Source organism: Apodemus sylvaticus, chromosome 4 (genome assembly GCF_947179515.1).
Source record: "Apodemus sylvaticus chromosome 4, mApoSyl1.1, whole genome shotgun sequence".
Classification (NCBI taxonomy): domain Eukaryota; kingdom Metazoa; phylum Chordata; class Mammalia; order Rodentia; family Muridae; genus Apodemus; species Apodemus sylvaticus.
Genome location: NC_067475.1, coordinates 101526101 through 101547368, shown reverse-complemented (window position 1 = coordinate 101547368; position 21268 = coordinate 101526101). Strand labels below are relative to the sequence as shown.

The window sequence follows — 21268 nt, the reverse complement described above, 5'->3', positions numbered from 1 at the left end:
TTCTCTATTCTTTTTGTTTTTGCTCATTTGTTGTTAGCAAGATTTTATTCCTACGAACGAGTCCATCGCCGCAGCTGTGGCGCTATCCACTTCTCACGGTTGCCACACTCCTTTGTCCAGTCTCTATCCAGACTTCCCCAAACCCGCTCCTACAAAGCCGAATTTAGTCCCAAGGGCGGGATGGGCAGGAGCCCCTGGGCTGGTGGCCCTCGTGGGATCCCGGGTCCAGCGCAGAGTCCCGCCCTGGGGATCCAGGGTGCAGAAAGAAAAGGCGGCAATCAGCGGGGAAGGGACAGGCCTAGGCGGTCCGAAGCGGGTGCGGGAGAAGCAGCCGGTCGGTCGCGGAGGGCGTGCGGGATCGCGCCGCTTAGGAGGCTCCACCGACCGTGGCGCTGGCGCCGGCGTCACAGACCCAGGGCGGCCGCGTGCTTTTTAGCTTTCAGTCTGAGATCCGCGATGCTGGAGTTTTTGCTGGTGGTCTTGGCGGCGGCGGCGGCAGCCACCACCGAGGCGGCGGAGGCCGAGTCCGCGGCCAGCGTGGCCAGCGGCAGTCCGAAGGGCGGTGCCGGGAACATCATGTAAGGCGCGTGCGCGGCCAGGTGCGGATGCAGGTGGTGGTGCGCGTGCGCCACGGCGCTGTCCAGCTGCAGCTGCGCCTGAACCTGAAAGGACAAGGGCGTCACGTTGCAATGACTATCCTAGGGTGACAACAGAATAGAAACAGAACATTAAAGGCGTCCAGCTTGGCTATGGGGAGAATTGGGGTGCGCGACAAGGAAGCAACATTTTGCAAAGTATCTGTTTGGAGAAGGACGTTATAGACTTTTTGCTAAATCTGGGTAGTGTCCCATCTCTACCCTCAGGCCAGGATGAGCATGTTTCCTTAGGTTCCTAGTCCCTGTGTGGAAGAATGAGGTGGCCCCTTCTGGAAGTGCGTGGGTGAATGGGTGACCTTGATGTAGCACCCATGGCTCACCCACCTCAACATCTTGGAGGTTGGGGTTAAGGACTGTTATCCTCTCCTGTCTTTGCCACATATCCCTTGGACACACTACTGAAACAAAACTTCCTAACTTTTTCTTGTCTTCTAGGGAAGCTATTGAATATGCAGGTCTTAACTTTTCCTGCCACAGTAATCACCTGAGGATCATGTTTAAATACAGACTCTGAGACAGTAGGTCTAGATTGTTGGGTCTCAGTTTAGGTTTCTAACAGCCTTCTAGGTGCCGCTGATTTTGCTGGACTGGAGTTCTCTACCTCCTTAGGTAGAGGCAGTTTCCTAGTAAGTTCTAGCTCTCTTTCTTTCTCCAACTATCCTCAGTTCAAATTCCTTGCCAAAGAGATCCAAGAGTCTTATAGTGAGGGGGACCTGGGCTCTCTCTAACTCTAATTCTCTAAAGAATCACCTGGAGTCTCTCCAGTCCAGGGTACTGGTGACTGAGAGGTCACCTATGACATTACAACCTTGGTGGGCAGGGATGCCTGCTGGAGATGGGCAAGGTCAAAGAAAGGATTCTGTCCTCCAGCCTAGAGAGGGGGGAGTTCAGAACACTGGGATTCCCGGGACTCCACCATGGCTGCAGGCTTCCCTTTTAAAAGTTATTCTAAAGACTTGGGGGGGGGGGTTCAAGTGTGGATTTCTGAGGTAGGTCAGCCAGCCAGGGAAGGACAAGTCTTCCCTCTTTATCAGAAAGGAGCTTTTTTTTTTTTTTTTTTTTTTTTTGGACAACTTTTTTAAAATAACTCTAAATTGGGAATAGTTGCATTTATTTTTCTTCTGCTGGAGTCATTTAATGTGACTAAGGACTAAGGGATTAAAATAGGAAGAATATTTAGAGGATTGCTTTTAAAACACCCTTGGACCAGCCTCTGTATTTGATTTGATAAAATCCCAATCACAGGTTGTTTCTTCCTATCCCCAGGTGCAATCTTAAATGTATTTTTAGAAGGACAGGTTGCTCCCTTCAGGTTCTTTTGAGGGTTCCCATGGAGACAGAAAGGACCAAGTATTCAAGACCTTGACACTGTATAGGTTTGTAAAGGCGAATGGCTACACTCTGTAGTCTTGAAATTGGTTCTTTAATTGAAGCTCAGAAACAGGGTCTATTCAGCAGTCCAAACAAACATCCAGGCCTTTTTACACTTAAATAAAGCTCAAAGCTAGGTTGTACTTGCCTGCTGAAATGGCATCCTCAAAGCACCTACATTGACATAGGGTGCAACTCTACAAGCTTCAAACTGGCTAGCGGCTCCTATAAGGACACCTATAAAAACAAACAAAGAAACAAAAAAAAAAAAAAAGGGAGGTGAAACATGTGAGGTAAACATTTCTAAGATAATTTTCCAAGGTGCCAAGTGGTAGCAAGTCATTTCTGGACTGTCATTTTTTTCTAAGTTACTGCAATAATTAAAATAAGTTGTAGTTTGCTTCTAAGCAATAGAACTTTCATTACTGCCCAGAAATTTTTCTTAAATCAAATCTCATTGTCATCCTTAGGATGTTCTTTGTCTTAGTTATAGTTATACTCCAAACCCACTTCTACTTAATAATAAAATGAATTATGAGATATACCTTTATGAAGTTGATTTTCCTGTTTTCTACACTTAGCTCTTCGATTTTGAAACCAAACCTAAAAGTTGAGGGGAAAAAAACCATAAAAACTGTGATATTTCAAAACATCTTAAATTATAGTAGTACAATGGAGGAAAAAGCAGTGTTTAGGAAAGTCTTGGAAAATAAGAAACAAATGTTAAATTATACAAACCAGCCTCACTTTTCAAAATAAAAAATGTAAATCATGAAATAGAAAATAAAATAGAAACAAAATAGAAATATTTCCTAGACTCATTGTAAGATAAATTATTCCTTGATAAATTACTACTAGTTCTGGTTTCATCTTTCTACATTACAGAGTCCCAGGGGTCCAAAACACTCTCTGGTACCTGACACCAATGTGATAATGGGTTTAAATGTTTACCCAGTTAAGACCCAAGAAGAATGGATTCAGTAATAGCCTGTAATATTAATTAGCTTCATCTTGAAGAAAAACCAAACAGTAAAGCAAATAATGACTCTTATTTTGGTGGTGGTGGGGGACATGGGGGTGGTAATTAGTGTCATAAAAGCCTTACTACAAAGAAGTTTAGAATTTATCTGTCCCTCTGTGCAGCAGAGTGTAACACAGTGGCAGAATAATTGTGCCATTATCATGATAATCTAATTTGCTCCTACAGAAAAAGCCACTGCTTGGGACAGTAGGAAAGATTCCAGAAAATAGCTCCTATAACTTAAATGAAAGTGTAAGGAGAAAAAAAAGAGAAATAATAAACTTCATTTTTTAAAAGAGTATGCCACAACAGGGAGAGCTATCAAGAAATCCCTCGACACTGGATATGATCTTTTTAAATAACTTGCCAACTTTTCAAGTCAGTGTGACAGATTTTTTTAAATTCAAATAAGGTTCCAATAATACAGTTTCAACAATACAGCATATTGATTGATTCACAAATTAATGTTTAAAAAAACATGAAAGGAAAATATTGCTTCAGAGCCTTTTCTGGTAAGTTTTTGAAATCAAGTGCCACAGTCAATGTAAATCTTCAAAACTCCTCCTGATATTGAGTATAATAGAAGGGTGGATTTCATGCCAGGGTGGCATCCTTTGTGTGACTCACATGGCCTGAGGCTGCTTGACTCTTTTCTCCCCCCCACCCCAGAAGAGTTGGAATGGAGATACTATTACTCACGGCTGCAATAATTATCACGGTTTTAAGGGGTTGCAGAGTCTCTAGAGAGCTCAGCACAGGCTGCAAAGCAGACTGGGCTTAAAAAGGAAGGCTCTAGGATTGACGTCGTGATGACCAAGGCGGCCTATTATTATTTTTTTCTCTGTCCACGTTACTGCTCTGTTTTTTCCCCCTGATCCTATTACAAGATGCGGGGGAAGCCCCAGAAGAATTGTGCATAGTTCCTTACAGATGGTGGTCTCTCCGCCCAGAGACCCAGGGAGTATCTGTTTCAGCGATACTTTGTAACAGCTGCAGATGTTCTAGACTAAAACTGCTCCATGTGTTCAAACAAATAATGACCATCATTTTCTCCCAATTTTATTATTTGAGCGGAAATACAATCTGAAACGTTTAAATTTGTTCCCCATAAAGCTGGAAGGATGCGTCCGGGCGTTTATAATTCCTCCTTTAGATTATCTTCAACCTCACTCTTTTTGGTTTTCCATTCACCTAAACAACCAATAATGAAAAAAGCTGCAGCTCTGACCTCATGTGATATTCTGAAGGCCAGGCTTTGCAAGCATCAACAATAAGATGTGTATGTTGTTTTAAAATGGAGTTTTCATGGGTTCAGGTTCTTTGCGTTGGTTAAGTGAAGGAACAAAGGGTGGGCAAACACTTTCTGTGCCCTCTGTTTCTCGCTCAGTTAGACACCGATCCTCTAGCAGTACACTGTAAATTTTTGCACTTAACAGATGCTAATTTCCTTTATAGTCTGTACATCTATAAACCTAATTGGTATATCCGTTTGGCAAACCTAGACCCTCAACGAAACCCAACTCCAGAGAGCAAAATATTCGTTGTAACTTTTAAAGGCTTCAGAGATAAAACGTTTTCTGTGGCATTTTTTTTTAAGGCTTATAAAAGTAGGCCCATTAGGATTAAACCACATTAAAGACAGCGAGGGGCGAGGGGGTGTGGTTAATAGAAACTCTGGGAGCAAGCCCAGCACAGCTTTCTTTTTCAGGGAACATATGTTGGCTTGGGGTGAAAGGGGCTACGGGATAAAAATCTATTTTAGAAAATAAGATCTTTAGTAAAGATGCTCCCCCCCCCCCCCTTTCTCATCTCACACTAGACACCTGCAAACGTTAGGTGTAGCACTCTGCCTCTCAGAACCCAGCCTCCACCTCCTCCTCGCAATGGGGGTACCTGTACTCGGGCCTCAGAGAGCCCCAGCCGCTGGCTCAGCTCCTCGCGCATGAAGGCGTCCGGATAGTGGGTCTCATCAAAAAGCCTCTCCAGCTCGTTGAGTTGTTCCAGGGTAAAATTGGTCCGACTTCGCCTCTGCTTGATTTTGGTCTGGCCTTCGTCCTCCATCCCTTTCGCATCCTCTTTGCGGTCCTTCAGTTCAGGGGACACTGAAGAGGGCACCACGGAAGGACCACACGTGCGTCGGAGCACGCACCACCAACACACACACACACACACACACACACACACACACACACACGGACAAAAAACAAACAAACAAAAAAAACAAGACAATCCCATTACCAGATTTTTCCAGAAGAAGGTTAGAGACTCCTAACCCCTGGGGGCAGAGGAATCCAGAAGACCCGGAGAAGGGATGGGGTCTCTGAGACCTGCAAAGTCTCCTCTGTATGGCTGCCTGGGAACAAGGTGGGCACGCGGCTACCCAACTCAACTGGGGTCTTCGCTTACCCTCTCACTACCTGTTCCCTTCCCGTCTTCTGTCAACACCAAATGCATTCCTGACCCTGTGGCACTCACTGACCCACGCACTCACGGAAATCAAAAGCGCTGCGCCGGCCTCTCACAGAGCCCGGTCTCGGTTAAAGGGCGCGGCAAGGCCACGCGATGGCCTCGCAAGCCAGCTATCCCCAGAGGGCTGTTCCGCTGTCCCGCCAGCCTCTGCTGCCTCTGGCCCTTTGCCTCCCGCAAACTTGCTGGTCTAATTTAGGAACAACTGGGCCCGTTGAAGGGTCGCAGCTGGAAAACGAGATTCTGATACAGCGCTGCGCCGAAAGCCACGTCCCCGGGCACCCAAGGGCTCGGACCAGACCCCTACGGATGGTTCCATCAGCAACTAGGCAGTCCCTGTGCTCCCTGCCAGACCCGGGTCGAATTGGCACAGGCAACCACGCCATGTTGGCGGCCTGGGTGACTGGCCGCCCACGCTGGGCCAGAAAGGTAGAGGCGGCAAATCGGACAGACTCTGGTGGTCAGCAAAACCCACCGCTGCATCTGTCCTCTCCTTCTCCCTCCCCGGTGGAAAGCAAGGCTCGACCCTAAAGGCTTAAACCCACTGAGATCAACAGGTTCAAGCAGAACATTCCTCGGTTTCTATTGGCTGTTCAAAACCTTTTCATGCATCCAGCCGCTCGGATGTTTAATAAAATATGCATTTTCCCCCTCACATCCATTGCTACGTTCCTGTCCTTTCCTTCCATGTAAAAGATAGCAGCTCTGGCAGTGTGAGCAAACAGAGCCTCACTAGGGATGATGTACATGAATGTCAAAGGGCAAGATGAAGACAAAGTCAGGCCCATAGCAATGCAAGGTCCACCCAGCCTTCACCCTCTGCATGATTTGGAGATGGATGTCTACTGTCAAAGCTAAGTGTAGGTAGTAGAGGCTGTTTGATTCCTCCCAACCCAGGATCCGCTTCAACACGGAGGGGGAAAAATGAAGTCGAAAGAGCCAAGCTACAAAGAAATTAACACTTGCCCAGAGCTTGGAAACCAACAGCCTCGGCATCTGGCTCACCTAGGCTCGCCAGGACTATCTAACCAGGGCTATGAACCTTGAAGGGTTACTCTCGGCCCCTTTATCCTCTTACCCTATCATGCTCTAAATTAAGGGGGACACGGGCACGGATTTGGGCGAAGGCGAACCGCCACATCTCGCCCCAGCTTGGCACTCTCTGCAGTAACCGTATTTGTTGCCTGTATTTCTGCTTTAAGAGTTCATTTTGTGGACGTTTGTCCTTCCTTCGGGAAGGAAGTAGCTAAGGTCACTTCAAACATTAGGGGTCAATTTAATAGGAAAACATTCTCACTAACGTCGTAGTAAAAATTTAAGCACGAACACATATTCTTCAGATGGGAAGGTGGAGCGGCTTTGTCTGTTGTCACCCACAGAGTAGATTCCCCTCAAAGTTTAGGGGCTTCAAAGGGAAACAAGTCTAAATTTCAAGTTGATTAATAGACTTAATATAATGTCTCTTTCGCCCCCAACTTTCCACTTAATGGCCTAAACAGGAACAGACCGTGTTATAAACAAGTTAATTGCTTGCTTAAATTTGTGATTCTACGCATGCCACATATTTTCTTAATTGGAAAAATATGGCAGCACACCAGTCACTGCAGTACCGAGTGCCAAATTAATTTTTAACTTTAAGTTGATGGACGCTTCTCCGCTTAGATAAAGCCGTTTACTAAGACACCCTCACCAACTCTCTCTCTCTCTCTCTCTCTCTCTCTCTCTCTCTCTCTCTCTCTCTCTCTCTCTCTCTCTCTCTCTCTCTCTCTCTCTCTCTCCTAAAGTACTACACGATTCTAGGTAGTAAAGAAATTGTGTATATAGCATCGTCTTCCCACCCCCGCCCCCCATACACTCCTCAATGCCTCCGCCGAGAGGCAATCACCTTGGCCTGGACCTTTGGCTGGCTTCTACCTTAACAATTCAATGAGAATGTGAAGTTTGGTTCCCAAGATCCGGAGATTTAGGGGCTTTGCAGAGTTACAGTGGTTTTGATGGCAGATCTAAAGAAGGGGCAACATCGTGTGGCTCTTCTCTCTCTCTCCTCCCACCCCTTCTCCTTCAGGCCTGGGAAAGGGGTTCTGGCAAACTCGGGACTCCACGCTGGTTACAACCGGCCTCCTAGAGAGCCCCTACCGCACCCCTTCTCGCAGCGGGCCACACAAACTTCGCCGTCCCGCAGCGCGGGCCCCATCCTCCCGGTCGCGAAAAAACGCATTTCGGTGCAACCGGAGCGACAGAGAAGGGTACGCGCACCCCACGCCCTCCCCCACGCGAGTACCCCACCCACGACTGAGCAGTCTGGCCTCCTACCCCTCCGCTATCCCTGTATCTCCCAAAGCTGGGGTCCAGGGCCCTCTGCGATGCCGCCCTCCTCCCGCTCGGGTCCCGGGTCCTCTCCCGCCCCGAGGACAGGGGAAGGCGGGAAGGGGAACCGCGGCCGGGGGCAGGCCGTTACCCTCCGTCAGCCGCGGGCTGCCCGGCTCCCTGCTCCGCTCCGCGGCTCCCATGTCCAGCTCCCGGACGGGAGAGCGCCCTCCTCCAGCTCCTCCGCCTGCTCCTCCTCCTCCAGCACCTCCTCCGCCTCCTCCGCCTCCGCCTCCGCCTCCTCCCGCGCCGCCGCCTCCGCCGGCCGCCCGGACTGCCGGGCTGCTGCGGTCGTCGCGGCCCGGCTCGACGCAGCCGGGCTCTTTGGCCCCGCGCAGCGGCCCGCTCTCCAGCACCTCCCGATACGTGATGGCCTCCTTCTTCTCCTTCACTTTCTGGTCAAAAGACTTGGAGACGAACGCCGTAAGTTCTTCCATCGCGGCCGCTGCCGCCGCCGGTCAGCCTCGCGCTCAAGCTCTCCCTGCCGAGCCCCGCTCTTTTTTTCCTCCTTCTTTTTTTACTGCTCCAGCCCCCCCAATAATAACACATCAATGGGGCAGGGGGATGGGGGAGGAGAGGGAGGAGGAGGAAGAAGAAAAAGAGGAGAAGAAAGAAGAGGAGAAGTAGAAGGAGAAAAAGAAGAGGAGGAGGAGGACGAGGAGGAGGAGGAGGAGAAGGGAGGGGGGTAAAGGGGGAGAGGGGGGAGGAGGGAAGGGGCGGGGGCCGCCAGAGGGAAATGGGAACTGATGCTTCCCTGCCGGAGTGCGCGTGTTCAATGTTAAGATCTTTGACAATTCTTCCTGCGGAGAGTTCAGATCTGATAGCGACGCAGCTCTTGAAGTCTCACTATTTATACTTCCTAAAGGCGGGCCTCTTGTTCTGAGTAAATTACCTCCCCTCGCAACTCCTAGTGAACCCCTTCGCGGGTAGCAGGAGCGCCACTACCTGGGGTGGGGTGGGGAGGAGAGGGAGTGGGACGTGGGAGAGAGAGAGAGAGAGGGAGAGAGAGAGAGAGAGAGAGAGAGAGAGAGAGAGAGAGAGAGAGGAGGAGAGGAGAGGAATATGAATATGAATGTGAATATTGAGGATGGAGGATCCAGGCTGGAGTCCACCCGGCTGGAGAGGGAGGGCAAGCAGGGGACCAGAAGGGGCGGGGAGAGGAGGCAGGTCCTCAGCGGTCGGGTTTTCTGATAGCCTCGGCCGCTGGTGCTCTTGGCCATTAATCCAGGATTGACAAGAATCCCTAATTAATTTAATTAAGCGTGGATTTTGCGTTGGAGTCACGACTTAGTAAAACACTGGGGAGCTGGATAGACTTCTCGGAGGCGGGGCCAAGAGGAAACTGACAAGTGCATTGCAATCAGAGTCAGTGGGTATCCTCAGAGAGTACCCGACCCTACAGCCTCGCTCTGGGTGGGCATCCCAACTGCTCGACCCTACAATGATGACCCTTGGTCTCTGGCCCAGTATCGGGCTCTCTACAGTTAATAGGCCTAGCAACCACTCCAGTATTCCGATCCTGCTTCAGGCCGCTGCAGTTGCACAGCGGTGCATCCTGGCTTCACTTGCCTGCTGCGAATGGGCTTCTCTGCAGCACCTCGGGCGAGTTCACCTCCTTTTAGGATCTTTCGGACGCGCAGCCAGCCTCACTGAGTGCTGGTCCCTGTAATTCGCCCTACTACTCACTCCTCGGAGTCAAAGCTGACTCCTATAAAGACACACGCCGCTAGAAGGGGTTGGTGGATTTAACTTGTTTCCTGCGCAGCTGCTCTCTGCCAGACTCTGTCTTAAGGTGTTTTCTTACAGCCCGGTCAGGCGCTGCTCCATTTCGATTTTCTCTAGGTCTAAGGGTTCTTACTTACCCTTTTCCCTAACAATTCCGTGCATCCTGTCCTCAATTATTTAGCATCTTGGGGAGCATTCTAGTTCTCTTTCCTAATTTTGAAAAACAAAAGATGACCACTTTTTGAGTTCTGCAGGAAAAAATGACCGACGTTGCTTGTCGCTCGACTAATTTTTGTTTACCGTGGACTGTGAAAAAAAGAAAGACTCGCTCTTCTGACAACTCTCTTTCTCTCTGATTTATAACTTAAAAATTGTATTTTTGACTTATTTTTTTTTAAATAAAAACTGTTTGTTACATGGGCGGGAAACATGTCTGTCTCTAAGCCACGGCTTGCTGTGAGATTTGTAGCTATGCAAATACTTATTTACACGCACAAAAAATGTATACATATGAAATGCTACATTTACTTGAATATGAAAACAAATATACCTCTTTAAGTGCGAGTTTGGGGGCATTTTCAGTATATTGAATATTAATGAGTTTTGTTTGATGTTAAAAGATAATGTTTTCGTTCTCTTAGAGCAGTATTCAGTAAAAATGAAAGCAGTTGCAGGCCATTAATATGCATATCTTCTACTTATTGAGTAGAACAACAAAACACACTTAGCAAATAATTTCAGAAGTTCCATCAAAACAACCTGAAACATTGGTAAAGAGAACACAGAATTGTGGTCCATAATGGTGTCTCAACTAAGTGTAATTTAAGACGTTCTGTAACTTCATGTAATACTGACTACTCCTCAGACTGCAGCGCACATTTAAAGGACATGGAAATAAAACTTATCAGAAATGTTGCTTCACTTTTTCTTTGACATTAGCTTTCTGTCTGGAAACATTTCTACCCTGCTTTTAGGACAAAAACGTACCTTTACACAATTACCAGCAGTGGCACTCAATAGCTTTTGGGTATTATTGAAGTACATGAACTCTTGCTTTTATTATTTCACAGGACTCAAAACCTTAACACTTCTCCTAACTACTATGAATTTAGGAACAATGCCACATTGAGTATTGGTCTGCTATCGGTAATACTGTAATTCTGGGAGAATAATCACAAAATTTTACTCTTTTGTGAAACTGTTTAAAAAGATTATTTAGTAATGGAATCCATTAAGTTGATATGGTGTTCCAGTAGCTTTCAACCTGAATGATGAAATACATATTCATAAACACCTCCAAATAATGCCTGCTAAAAGCCTGATAAGGGGTCAGGAGACCCTCCAGATACCCCTTTATCCCTTTAAGCACATGACTTAAATACAAACGCTCATGCCATCTTCTGTGCTAGAGAGAAAGATGACCACTTTAAAGGTAACCAGAGAAGGCTCAGGCATGACCATTGGGTAATTTGAACCAATAGGTTTCTCTATTATTTCATCTTCTTGACTCATTTTGACTATAGCGATGGTACTTAAAGCAATGATAAATCTCCAGTTTCTGGCTATGGAGTTCTACTTGTGAAAAGGAAGTTTAATTTAAAAATTTTATTAGTGTATAATTGTATAGTTTTCTTTATGAATTTTCCACATATAAAAACACATATCTCTTCTGTTAGCATCTTATATCCCCCTACCTCCCTTCTCTTTCCCCCTCCCCAATAGTTCCTCTTTTAGGAAGTTTCAGTTTTAAGAAGTCAAAAGTTTGGAAAGTGTAATAATAAAAGCTATGAAGTACGATGTTTCACCAAACAGCAAATGTTTTCCTGAGATGAGACTTCAAAGCTTTTATTTTATTTTATTTTACTTTGTCAAAGTTTTGAAAGGAACATTGTCTTTAAAGCTCAGGTGATTGCCTATGGTCAGATATAAAAAAAATTCAGGACCCCAAGAATTCCCACAGCTCTTGAATTATTTAAAATAAAGATGGAATGTTGCAGTTATGTTTTAAAACGGTGGTCCCTCAAAACTGGCTAGTTAAGGTTCAGCTATTTTCCAGGAATAAATCTATACTGGAGGTGATTTCCATCTTAAATGTCTGTGTAAATCTGTACCTTGGTACCTAGCTAACAGTCGGCCTGAATTCAAGTTAATATTTTATATCTTCTTAGCTTTGTCTCCTTATACTAAATCATGAAAGAAAAGTCATACAAGGAAAATATTGTATGTTACAGAAAATGCCACGTTCCTTTCATTCCGATCTTAGAAGTTTTCTTTTTTTTTTATTTTAAATAAATCTACACATTTTGCTTTCTCTCATAGAGAAAACTTCTCACATCGGTCAGATTTCTTCCTCCTATTCAACAGTTTCTTTAATATGAGAAACTAATTGCGCCCAATCCGTGGATGCCTTCACCTCATGGCAGAAAAAAATCCACCGATTTTAATGTATTTTTTGCAAATAAATCATTACAATTTAATCACACACGACTCTATGCAGACACACTCCCATGATTTATTATTGTTGGGCGAATTTCCACCTCGCTCAACAGGAACTAACCAATTTTGCTCTGCGCGGATGTCTTAAACATAACTTCTCACGATGTAGATGTTTTCTGATTATCTGTGACGATAACGGTGAATACTAAGGCAGTAACATCCCATGGTACCACCTTTATTGCTTTTGGGGGAATAAGAAAATCCAATTATGCAAACACGCAAAACAAACATTAAACAAAAAATTGGCGGCATGACAATCCACTCGCTCGGCATTCCTAATGGCCCAGCAGCCTGCAATCGACGCACTCGACAGCTCGGCTGACGCTGCCTGGTGCTGGAACCAGGAAGGCGCTGAGCTTAAATTGAAGCAAGTTCTGAGGACGCCGGTGGCGCCGTGGTTAGAAGAGGGGGTTCCAGGCCCCCACGTCAGGAGGTGCGAACCCGAAGGTCGATCCAGGTGATGCCGGCGTCCAGAGCTTGGGGGCGGCGCCCGCCAAGGAGGCGTTGCGAGGCCCAGATCCGCGGGAGGCGGCGTGGGGCCTGGCGCAGTCTGGCTAGGAGCTTGCCGAGGGTTGGGCCGGGGCCCTTGGCGTGCGGTTTGGAGCCGTGCGCATGCGCCCCGCACCTTGCTTGTTCCCTGCCTGCTAGCTCTGGGCAAGGGGGTCGCAGGGATGGTCGAGGGTGGTGAGCGGCTGCAGGCCTCAGGCTTGGCCTACAATGTGGAGGTGATGTGGAGCGTTAGCTCCCAGGCTGCCGGTCCCGCGGGTTCTCGATCACCGTGCATCGGTTTCCCAGTTGTCCTTCCTTAGGAGCCTAGTTCACTTTCACCTCCTCCAGGTAGTCGGAGCGAGGGGGAGGCTGTGGCTAAGTGTGCACTGAATCCCCACCCCCTCTTCTGTCTATCCGATGCTGATGCTTGCTGGCAGGAGAGATAATACATGGTCAGACAGACCCTTCTTGTCTTGAAATATACACACATCCCTTTAAACATTCTGTAAATTGAACGTCAAGACTTCTGGTCATGTGACCAGATAGTTGCCCCATGAACTGCTTTCTCAGGAGTTACAATGTTGCCTGCCCTAGATTTTAGGTCATTATTAATGTAATTTCTAAGTTGTATTTTAAAATGCTTATTGGAGAGGGAAAAAAAAGCTCTAGATTCGCCAGCAACCCAGTTTTGTCCCTACTAAGTACTAGGTTGTTAAATAAATTCACATATCATCTGCTGGCATATGAAAGTATTCAAGTTGTCATCTTTGAACTTAGATGTAAAAGCCCCCAGTGATGGAGCTACGTAGAGTTTTCAGGTTTTAAGGAGTGGAGCAGATGTGACAGGTACAACCTTGTGGGGAAAGTAGCTATCCTTTGAGAGCTTTCCCAGTCTTAGAGTTTATGAATATTCACTTTCTTTGCAGACAAAGGAGATTTCTTGCTAAGTGGTAGCACTTTATTACTGTATGTTCAATAAGAAGGCTAAAAATGTCTGAAGCTGAAAAAGACAAAGGCAGCTGGCACTTGTCTGTTAATTGGCCTTGCTGACCCAGTCTCTACATATTCAGTGTGTAGGGTTGTGATGTGAATTGGTTGTCATAGGGTTGTTGTATTACATTTACAGATAGCGTTTTGTGGTCTCACTCTCAGAACATGAGAAGGAAGTCCTGTGATTTTCTTTCTAGTTTAAAAAGAGACACTAAATAATCTACAGAATGTTGTTGCAACAGGAGATTTTTTTAATTGAAAATAATATTATTTGTATACAGTATATTCTGATCATGCTTTTCTCTCATCTCCCAAACTAACAAAAAAAGAAAAAGGAAACTAAGAAAGCATGAGAAATGTACACACACACACACACACAATCCATAAAACCTCAAAATTGGAAACCATAATATACAAGCAAAAGACCAGTATGGTTAACAAAAATGATCAAACAAAGCAATATGAGACAAAAAAAAAAAAATGAGACAAAGGTATTCCAGAAATACCTTTGAGTTTGTTTTATGTTGGTCATCTACTGCAGGACATGGAGTCTGCCCTGAAGTGTGGTTTGTATACCCTTGGAGAACTATGTTCCTTCTCTAGCAGTAGTTGATTGGAGATGACTTCTTGTTGGGGATGGGAGCTCCTCTCGGCCACTCCATCCCAGTGCTGGTTCCCTTTCTGGTTTGGATCTATGTCTGCCCCGTTCATGATGCTATAGTCTCTGAGTTTATAGGTGGGTCACTCCTAACAGCAATGTTTTGACAGAATCCTTTTTCTTTTGAATTTTGCCTTGTTATATCTGAATTTTTGCCTTCATTCTTACAATTCCTTCGGATGATTCTCTGTTTCTGGATTTCATAGTATATTAAATAGTGTTCACCCCATCTTTACTTTTTTTTCCCCCAGTGTCTCTGGTAGCCCAGGGTGGCCTTGAACTTGCTGTGTAGCCTGATGAGATTGTAAGCACGTGCCACCACACTCAGCCACTTTACCTTTCTACCTTTTATTAAGGAGGAGGCATGTACTTAGGATCAAAGATTCTGTTTTCATTATTTAATGAAGCACTATGCCGAAGTATTTATAAGCTGTCATGTCGTCCGTGAACCTTTGTTCTCTTAGACTAACTGCCCGTTTTCTGAAACATAATAACTGCTTGTTTTATCCTTATTAAGGATATGCCTTGGCATTTGGAAAATACTGGTTCACTGAGTTAGATGTGTCTGTCAAATGTTGGCATCCTTTATTGTATATCAAGCATTCACTTTTATTAATATTGCCTCTGATCCTAGAAAAAAGGAAGTGTGAAGACTAGGCAGATACAAACTGTCCAAAATTCAGATCTTTCCGTGAAGAGCTGCATTTTCTGATTGGTGACAAATACCGTTAATTTTCCTTGCTGTAAAAGGCAATATTTACTTAGTCTGGGAAAAAGGCTGCCAAAAGATCATCTGTTGGCAGTCTTACAATAAGAAGCGTGTTTTAGAATAAAAGCAGCTAGTTCAGCTTGCAACTCAGCTGCACAGTGTTTTAGGACAACCAGCATTCTTCACTGTATAATAGATACTGTGTTTATTGAAATTTAATAAATCTCATGATTTTTATTCCATTGCCAACAGCATTTCTTTTGGGGTGTTTGTGCATGTATGTGTGCTGTTGCTACACTGTGGATCAAACCTTGGTTTTATAGAAGCTGGGCAAGTTTTCTACCACTTTGCAAGATTCTTGGTCCTATCGAGAATGTTATTAATTGAGACTCCAGGGGGATGGATGTAAAGGGGGCAGGGGCAGGAAAGGATGTAATGACCCTAGTATAGTTTGCTACTGCTTTGATTCCTGCAAAAAATCAGAACATCAAAAAATGGAATGTTTGTATATTGTAATGAAATTAATTTTACCTCTTGGATTTCCTGACTTGAAGGGCCCTTGGGCTCTCTTTTGGGAGTTGTTGCCTCACTAGAATTTAATACCTTGGAAGGTGAGGACTGCCTGCATAATGTCCACTGGTGTCTCTTAACCTAGGGCAGCTCTCATCCTGAGGTGGTCACCTGCCTTCAGTGTGAGGCCGCTCACCTTTTGTCTCTGTGTTGCCTTTGTTGTGTATTGCTTTCCTTCTGGTGAAGTACACTGTCTAGAAACTTCCTGAAGAAGGGTGAGCATGACATGTCGTTTTGAGAACTTGAATTTCTAAAAATGCAAGTTCTTTTTTTCTAATCTCACACCAGACCACTGATTTGGTAAGATAAATGGAAAGAGATTTGAAGTTGGAGTTAGTTTTTCAGAAACTGGAAGGTGAATTTCCTCTCTGGCTACTTGAAAAGCCTGTGCTTTTTTAGTATGCTATCCTTGGTTTCACTTTGTGACTCTTCGGAATTATCTGAGATCTTCTCTTTATTCTTGGTGCCTGATAATTATTGCTTTCCCTTGTTTGGGTTCAAAAGTGCCTACTGTATATTAGGTAACGTCCTTAGTGTCTGAGTCTTTTTCTAAGTTATACCTACTCTATGTTTATTTTTAAAAATTTCACTGTGTAGGTACTTGGGAGAAGTGCGTTTATTTATTTATTTATTTATTTATTAGAAATTCTTTGATGCTTTTCCCCCTTATTTCTGTTTCTGTCTTTTTTTTTTTGTAACGGCATTTTTATCAGTTGGATATTGGATTTCCTGGATTGCTCTCTTACCTTTTATTTTAAGGATTTCAGGGTTTTCATGTTTGTCTCATTTTCTTTCACCTTCTGTGAGTGTTTGACCTTTTCCAACCCTATCTTGTCTGTCATTTATTTAAACGAAGCTCTCTCCTGTCCTTGGAGCGTTTTTTCCCATTGCTTGCTGGGACATCTTTCCATTACCTACCCGAAGATATTCATGAGTTTTTGTTCTAGAAGTTTTTGTTATTTTCCTCTGTATGTTTCCACTTTGCTATGAGCTGCGTTCTTTCTGGTTTCCACCTTCCGGTTCTTGTTCCCTTTGCTGTTTGTGCTGGGTACTTCCTGGGGGCCGCACAGCCCCCCCCCCCCCCAGCAGTGTTGTTGAACACGGAACTAGTCTTCCTAGTCCTCCTCACTGAGGCAGCCTTACCTATTTGACTCTCTTTCGTGTATTTTCTAAAAGGTTAACAGAAAGAAAGTTCATAGAAAAAGTTTCCTGGTTGAACTTTCCAGCGGCGGCCTCTGTTACGGGGTGGGTGGGAGGGAGCTTGCCATTTTCCTCATGGGACCATTGGGTACTGGCCCCCTCTTAGAGAGCTCTTCTTGCCATCCAAGGATGCAGACTTGTTGAGTCCCTTTTCGTTTGGTCTCACTGTGCCCTCCTTCCCCCCACGCTGTTTTCTGAGCGCTTAGACCTTGTGTTCCCCTTTCAATCCCGCACTGCCCTGGGCCTGGAGAAGGCCAATCACCTGGCCAGGGAGCACGGCTGAGGGAACTGGACAGTATTTCTTGTTCAGAAATGCAGTCACTTCCATGTGCTTAGCACCTTATTGTGCCTGTGTGGTATCTTTTTTCAGATTCCTGATTCATTATGATTTTTTTGCTGTATGAGATGGCTTTTTTTCTTGTTGGAATTTTCTGCAAGTTGTTTAGTATTCAATTTTTGTAGTTCTGAATCCATCAGGTTTTCATTTGCTAAAATGTCATCAATTTATCTTGTCTGCTGTTCCCTGTTGTCTTCTAGTTCCCTCCTTCCCTCCCTCCTTTCCCCCACCTCTTTCTTTCCTGTTTTTTTTTTTTTGTTGTTTTTGTTTTTTTGTTTTTTTGCTTGCTTATTTATTTGTTTTTGTTACTTTGTCTAGTCCTGGCTGTCCTGGAACCAGCTGTGTAGACCAGAGTGTCCTTGAACTCTCAGTGATCTGCCAACCTCCCACATGCTGGAGTTAAAGCCACACATCACCACTGTTGAGATGTCTTCTAGTTTCTTCATCCTTTTGAACTTACTTTTCTATTCCTTTGGTCATTCTCCAGATTTATTTATTTGTTTATTTTAGACATGGCTGGCCTCCAACTTGTGGAAATCTTTGTGCCCCTGTCTCCCAAATGCTAGGATTACAGGTTTTGTGACATTATGTCTGGGATTTTTTTAAATAAGAATATAAAATTCCTGCATTTCAGCATTTTCTAAATAAGAATATGAAAGACCTAATAAAAAAGTCATTTTAGTTTAAATGTGTGTAGAGAAGAAAACTTACACGTTCTTTGTTTTGCTCTTGAGACACAGTTGCTCTCCTGCAGTAGCCCTGGAGACCTGAAACTTCTGTGCAGATTAGGCTGGTCTTTGAACTCACCGAGATCTACCTGCCTCTGCCTACTGATTGTGTATTAAAAATGTGCACTACCACACATGCTGGTTTGTGTAAATTCTTAAGGTGGAAACAAAACAAAGAAAAATGACAGGAAGAAAGAACCAAGAAGTAAGAAAATATTATCATCACTCAATTGGGTATTTTTTATATTTAAAATCATATATATATATACACATATATATATATATACATATATACACACACAGAGGTATTTAATGTAGATGTAATATATACATAATCAACCTATAAATGCATTATATATGTGTGTGTGTGACTATATGTAGCTGTGTACTCTATACACATGCACACACACATTTTTAAATTCAGGTGGCTCTCTGGGAGAGCTGCAGGCCACCGGGGGTCACCTGCCTTTAAAAATCAAAAACTAAACAAAAACATGAAAGAGGGAAAAGGAAAGAGAAATGCAGATCCTAGGCTGTGGCACTGGGTGTTTTGGCCCACCCTACCATGCAGTATCCATGCAGACAAGGGCAGGTTTGATTGCTGTGATGCTTGGGGGAGACTGGGTTTATAGTGGGGAAGCATTACAGTATCTGTTCAGGTGTGGTTGATTCTCATTAGCCACATTCAGTCATGCTATTTTGCATGCTTGTGGTTTGGTCTAAAAGGGGCTGCTGTTTTCTTTTAGAGGGATGCGTTCTCAATCATTCTTGCATTTGGAAATCCTTAGAAGGAGCTATTCTCTTTTTTGTTTTTCAAGTAATATTGCTACATGTCCATTTTAATTTTTTATTTCTGTGTACATGTTTTCTTATAGCTTCTCTACATATAACAACAATAATGATGATGCTGAAATAAAACCTTGATAATTTCCTTTTTCCCTCCGTCCCTCCCTCCTTCTCTCCCTCCCTCCCTCTCTCCCTTCCTTCCTTCCTTCCTCCTTTCAAGACAGGATCGCAGACTAGCTAGCCTTGGATGCTGCCTCTGTAGCTGAGGAGGGCCTTAAACTTGTGATTCCCCCCTCCACCTCCCAAGTGCTGGATTACAGGTCTGCACCAGCACTTAGAGACAGTGCACTGCTGGAGAACCTACTGCTTCTTACAGCAGTTTTCCAGCTAAGCTACAAACCAGGCCTGTGCATTTATCTTTTTTTAATAAAAATTTCAGATATATTTCTAGAAGTATTATTGTACTGTCAAAAAATCATCAACTTTTTTTTTTTTTAATTTTCTAAATTAAATTGCCACATGATTTCTGAAAGACTCATACCAAGCTAGCTGTGTGTGAAGAACTGGCTGACTGCTCAGTAACCATCAAGTTTGGAACCTCAGTTGACATTTCTTCTCTCAGTTTCACAAGTAAAATGACAGTAGTGCATTGTTTCATCTCATATTTCCATAATGACTGGCGAGGTCTTTTCTGTAGAACTCAGGATCTATGGAGATGGCTCAGCAGTTAAGAGCATAGATCTTCCAGAGGACCTGGGATCTCTCTTCCTAGCACCCACCTGGTGGCTCACAACCATTTGTAACTCCAGTTCCAGGGAATCTATTACTGTCTTGGGCCTCCATGGGCACTTCATTCATGTGGTAAACAGACATATGTTGAGGCAAACATTTATATACCTAAAAATAAATAAAATATCAAAAAACTTTAAATATTTAGAACTCGGCTTGAAAAATATAACTCTAAAATTGTTTTCATCTTCAGAGAATGTAAAAATGGAAGTTAATAACTAAACAAAATGTCATATAGTTGATGATAAGAACACCTTGAACTGTCTGAAAATTGATACAATGAGCTTTCTTTAGGATTTGTGCAAATTTAAGTTGGTCAGCATGTATAGACAGGACATCGATGTGCTAGAAGACTGTTAAACGGGCTGGTATGAATGCCATGCGTACCATTCTTTAAAGTCCTGGATGTAACTGGGTATGGTGGCACACACCAGGAGTTTTGGCTGCTCTAGAGGCATAGGAGAAAAATCAGTTGGCTCCAGGAGTGCACAGCCCACTTAAGGGGCACACTTAATGTTGTTTTCCTAGCAAGTTTAAAATTTTGTATTTTGAATTTCATTTGTTGTGTTACTAAGTTAGGAATTTTCTTTATTGTACACTTATAGAATGGGACGCCGGTCTTCAGACACTGAAGAGGAAAGCAGAAGCAAGAGAAAAAAGAAACATCGGAGGCGGTCCTCCTCCAGCAGTTCTTCAGACAGCAGGACGTACAGCCGCAAGAAGGGCGGCAGGAGGCCACGGTCCGAGTCACGGTCCTGGTCCCGAGACCGCCAGCTTCGCTCACACTCCTACGAGAGAAGGTAATGCTCATAATTTGTTCCATTGTCTGATAGTGTTGTTGTTGTTATTGTCTTAATTTCTTATTGATTCTTTGTGAATTTCATGTCATGCGGCCTAATCCCACTCAGCTTCCTGTCCCTTCATATCCATCCTCTACCCTTGCAACCTCTCCCAAAAGCAAATAAAAAATAAGGATATAAATAAAACAAACAAAAGAACCCCCCAAAAACACAAAAACAAAAAATCTTGTTATGGAAGCTGCAGTGTATCACAGTGTCACGCAGTAGACCCTTTTGTCCACACATCTTTACTCACAAATGCTCACTGCAATGAGTCATTGGTCTGGTTTGAGGCCTCTGACTCCTGCTACACTATAGATATTAGATCCTCCCCAGGACTCCTCTGGGATATCCTGGTGTTGCCCTGTGTCGTGGAGATCCTGTAGTTTTGGATCTTCAGGAGTGGCCCCTTCACTTTCTCTAACAGTTCATAGATAGGGTAGATGTTTGGAAGGGCTGACTCAAAGCCCCGGGTCTGGGCCTGAGTGGTCGCTGAGCTGGTGAGCCCACCAGCCCTCCCACACCATACTCCTAGGCCGAATTCTCCAGTATTGCCCAAGCTAGCTCACCCAGTGTCAAAGCTGGCAAGGCACAGCTCCTGCCCTTATGCCCCTAGGGCCAGCTCACTCATGCCTTCCCCACAGGACCAGCTCATTTTTATTATACAGTAGTGAGAGGAATGTTCTTGAGAAGCCATTGAGTTTTGTATTTTAATTTTATTGGCTCACATAATTTTCTTTTAGTAGTTAGGTTCTTAGGTTCCCAACCCCATTAATTTTTCTTCTTTTTCTAATCAGGCCTACTGTTTTCACCCTTTGTCTGTATGTAGGCAAGTAGGTAGAAATTGCTATGGTTCCTGCATTATCTGATGATATTTGGAAAGATTAGATACTACTGTGACCCATAATGTCTAGTTGCTAGTCCATCTGTGTGTCACCTGTCTGGCTGTTGGAGATCATTGATTGTTATTTATTGTTTTCATATTGAAGAAAGAGTAGAATACAAGAATGAGACAAGTTTAGATTTCTCTTTAATACTTACAACTAAAGCTTTCATTGCAGCAATGCTTGG

The 21268-nt window shown here is 44.3% G+C and overlaps 2 protein-coding genes across 5 annotated transcripts in view; one reads left to right on the top strand and one right to left on the bottom strand.

The window, feature by feature from the left end:
* Positions 1-404: 404 nt before the first annotated feature.
* Shox2 (short stature homeobox 2) lies at positions 405-8318 on the bottom strand. 3 transcript variants are annotated; one of them, XM_052178696.1, is made up of 6 exons: positions 7928-8318; positions 7801-7806; positions 4942-5150; positions 2573-2630; positions 2176-2264; positions 405-698 (listed from the first exon to the last, which is right to left on the bottom strand). In XM_052178696.1, the coding sequence occupies exons 1-6, from the start codon at positions 8316-8318 to the stop codon at positions 405-407; spliced, it is 1047 nt and encodes a 348-aa protein (XP_052034656.1). The 3 variants fall into 3 exon arrangements, with proteins under 3 accessions (XP_052034656.1, XP_052034657.1, XP_052034659.1); XM_052178697.1 differs by lacking the exon at positions 7801-7806 and having other exon boundaries at positions 7973-8318; XM_052178699.1 differs by lacking the exon at positions 7801-7806 and having other exon boundaries at positions 405-662; positions 7973-8318.
* Positions 8319-12365: 4047 nt separating this feature from the next.
* The window catches only part of Rsrc1 (arginine and serine rich coiled-coil 1), a 364221-nt gene continuing 355318 nt past the window's right edge, over positions 12366-21268 (top strand). The window contains exons 1-2 of one of the 2 annotated variants that reach the window (XM_052180392.1): positions 12366-12535; positions 19964-20158. In XM_052180392.1, coding sequence (XP_052036352.1) covers positions 12381-12535; positions 19964-20158 — 350 coding nt within the window. In that variant the 5' untranslated portion in view covers positions 12366-12380. Of the gene's footprint in view, positions 12560-19963; positions 20159-21268 lie in introns of both variants that reach the window. The other variant, XM_052180391.1, reaches the window with a different exon arrangement.

Bases quoted from the DNA above. Each gene is read 5' to 3' on its own strand.
- Shox2 (XM_052178696.1), bottom strand. From the start codon at position 8,318: ATGGAAGAACTTACGGCGTTCGTCTCCAAGTCTTTTGACCAGAAAGTG. The intron at 2,631-4,941 runs GTACCCCCATTG...CTCAACTTTTAG, and splicing joins TCTCTGAGGCCCGAGTACAG to GTTTGGTTTCAAAATCGAAG. The intron at 2,265-2,572 runs GTATATCTCATA...TTGTTTTTATAG, and splicing joins GGAAAATCAACTTCATAAAG to GTGTCCTTATAGGAGCCGCT.